This window comes from Wasmannia auropunctata, unplaced genomic scaffold (genome assembly GCF_000956235.1).
Source record: "Wasmannia auropunctata unplaced genomic scaffold, wasmannia.A_1.0 LD336064.1, whole genome shotgun sequence".
In the NCBI taxonomy this organism is placed as follows: domain Eukaryota; kingdom Metazoa; phylum Arthropoda; class Insecta; order Hymenoptera; family Formicidae; genus Wasmannia; species Wasmannia auropunctata.
Genome location: NW_012026826.1, coordinates 2,030,026 through 2,033,021, shown reverse-complemented (window position 1 = coordinate 2,033,021; position 2,996 = coordinate 2,030,026). Strand labels below are relative to the sequence as shown.

General features: G+C 35.2%; 1 protein-coding gene across 1 annotated transcript in view; it reads right to left on the bottom strand.

The window, feature by feature from the left end:
• Window positions 1–401: 401 nt before the first annotated feature.
• Window positions 402–2,996, bottom strand: part of LOC105450319 (papilin) — a 112,498-nt gene continuing 109,903 nt past the window's right edge. Inside the window, exon 25 of the mRNA XM_011690102.1 lies at window positions 402–2,249. Coding sequence (XP_011688404.1) covers window positions 2,140–2,249 — 110 coding nt within the window. The 3' untranslated portion in view covers window positions 402–2,139. The remainder of the gene's footprint in view (window positions 2,250–2,996) is intronic.

The window sequence follows — 2,996 nt, the reverse complement described above, 5'->3', positions numbered from 1 at the left end:
ACCAATACGAATTCTAAAAATATATTGCAAAGCTTTTGTATTTTCCAAGCACGAAATTTAATCCTCAGCTAATTTTATGGTTCGCAAGAGTGTAATGCTAACCATAATCCAACAATTTTAATTTTCGTAAATTTTATTTTTTTCCCAATCTCATTGGTTTTTGAATTGCTTTACGTTTTCAGAGGAAATCGTTGGTTGATATATATATATATTATATATATTTTATATATATATATATATATATATATATATATATAACATAGGCGCCGCGTGTCGTAGGTGTGACATGCAGCGGAATGTACATTCGCACATTTATATAATATAATCTGCCGTATATGTATACTGACTATACAATAATCATAGAAGTTATAGAGATATTCTTTTTTTTATATATATATTATGTACTTTAATAGACTTTTAAAAATATTCTCGCTGATGTGCATGTCTCCTACGAAGAATTCCGGCAGCGCCTGTGATGCAATTAAACGTTTAATAAGATTAATCATTGTATGTAAAAGGGTGGGCCAAATCCTCATTACATTTCACGTACAGTCAATATCCGCGCGCGAGGGAAACTCGCTCTTGTTGAAAAACATCGAATTCTATGATAAGTTCTACGAGTAATAATACGCGACAAATGAATATTCGTAACTACTGGTAATATCTAGATAGTGTGAGAAGTGATATTAGAGGCACATAAGTAAAGTCGGGCCCTTCAACCAACAACGGAATGGTCATGTTCACGAATTTTCGCCAGAGATTATTAACAAAATATTATATTACAATACTTATGTATCTTCTTTTATTGCTTATTGGATATCTATTGGCTTAAGATCGCCCGACGGGACGCTTAAATAGGCGCGCAATAATTTGATAACTTATATCCTTGTTTTTAAATAACTTTATATTTTACACATTCGCAATAATTTATATCGAAATGTATAAACGTAACGGAGAGAGGGAGAGATAACATATCAATAAATATATATGTTAGGGACAGAGCGAAGATATACAATTTCTTTCTGTTTATAACGGAATGTCAATTTTATTTATATCGAAATTTATAAACGTAACGGAAAGAGGGAGAGATAACATATCAATAAATATATGCGACATGAATAGAGCGAAGATACTTATAATTTCTTCTGTTTATAGCGGAATGTCAATTGATTTTTTAGTGTTTAGAACATAAACGAAACGTCTCTTTACATTTAATGCCCAAGAATAATGATATATCCGAAGAGCGTTTCAGTCTTAAAAGGATGACTTTCTTTCGCTTCAGAAATAAACGGAGACGGTTGTATTTAACTGCGACGGGGAATAGACGTTAGAAAAAGAAATTAAGTGTCAAGAATATTTCTAATGTGCATCGCGACACAAACAACGTATTCTTCTCAACTTTCCAGACTTAGTGTTTTTATTAAAATTTGAATATCGTTCTGTTTAAAGCCATTTTCCGTGCGACTTAAGCACCAACATTGACAACATTTAAATAACGTGTCGATATCAACGATATAATGTCGCAATAACGATCTTTCCAGGACGTAGTAATAAATTTCTACTCCCCTTTCCTCCCATCGAACTCTATAACAATATAACGCTCTTAACTTTTTTGTGGACGAAATGCCGAATTTCCATTATTTTCTTCCTTCAAGTAAAGGTAATGTGAACGCGAGCAATACAATTTACAGGAATCGCGCTGAACTATACGCGTGACATACGTTAGAAAATTATGATTTAATTAATTAGAAACTGTTAAGATTGGCGGGGTTTTTTTTCTTTGTTACACGAGAATTGCTCGCGAGGCGAAGAGGTGAAACCGGCTCTCACGACACGACGAGGAAATTATTACAGCGAAGTAGTTTTTGGTCAACTCTCCTTTCTTGGATACTTTTTGTTTTTCTTTTTTACTCTATAAATCGGACATCTTAATACTGTGCAACGTTATTCCACAGTGTGGGCACGCTCCTTCTGCGTGCGTTATGTAATTTACTAACAACAGGCATCCCGGGTGCGTTTATATATGTCACGTAGTAATTGTCCGACTAATCACGATTTACACTCTCGGTCTCACGCGCACTCATCATTATCGCTCATTTTGTCTAATCCTCACAATGAGTCACTTACAATATCTTGAATCTAGCGACACGATGCGCAGCACTGTTTCTTGTACAGCGGCACCTTACATACGTTCATCGTTTTCACTCTGCTGCACAGCTGTGAGTGGTCCTTGCAATCTTCTACGAATGCTACAATAAAACATTTTTATTTTTAATTACAAAGCTCTGTTCTGGGTTAGAGAACTGAGATGGAATTAATAATGTGAGATATTACTAATTATAACACACTTAGTTTCACAATTAGAGAAAAAGACATAGTGATGGCAACTATATATGTAGATAAAAACTATGCAAATTTTATATAAAACTAGCACTACAGATGTACTTCGCGCGCGTTATTTAATTGCACTTTTTACGATAACTGATTATAATTATACATCAACCTCAATACATACAACTGTCAAAAATCAATGTAATGACAGACGCTTACGAAGTTAGCGCAGTGAGAGAACCAATCAACGTTGCGGAAAAAAGTCAATAATCAGCCTCTTCAGCACAATCGAATAGGACTTGCGTAGAAATTATCTCCTGTTTAGTCGCTAATTAATCACGCAAATCTTGATTTTTTTCACCGCAGCCGTTTCGAAAAAAAAAAGATATCAAACCTTTGATACAGTGTAGACCGTTGGGATATAGATGAACGTTTAAACGGTCGTGCGACTCCGTCATGCTTACATTGTTGATATTAATGACATTTACATGCATGTGATATTGATATTTTCATGTGTTGTTTGCGCTTTCACTCGGGTCGACGGATAAGAGCCGGTGACGTGCCGAAACGTTATTTGGCAACGTCAGATTTTTGCGACAACGGTCATCGACTTCGTCGGTTTTGAGAAATCGGTTGCAGAGTCTGACGTCTCGCGACGGGCACGA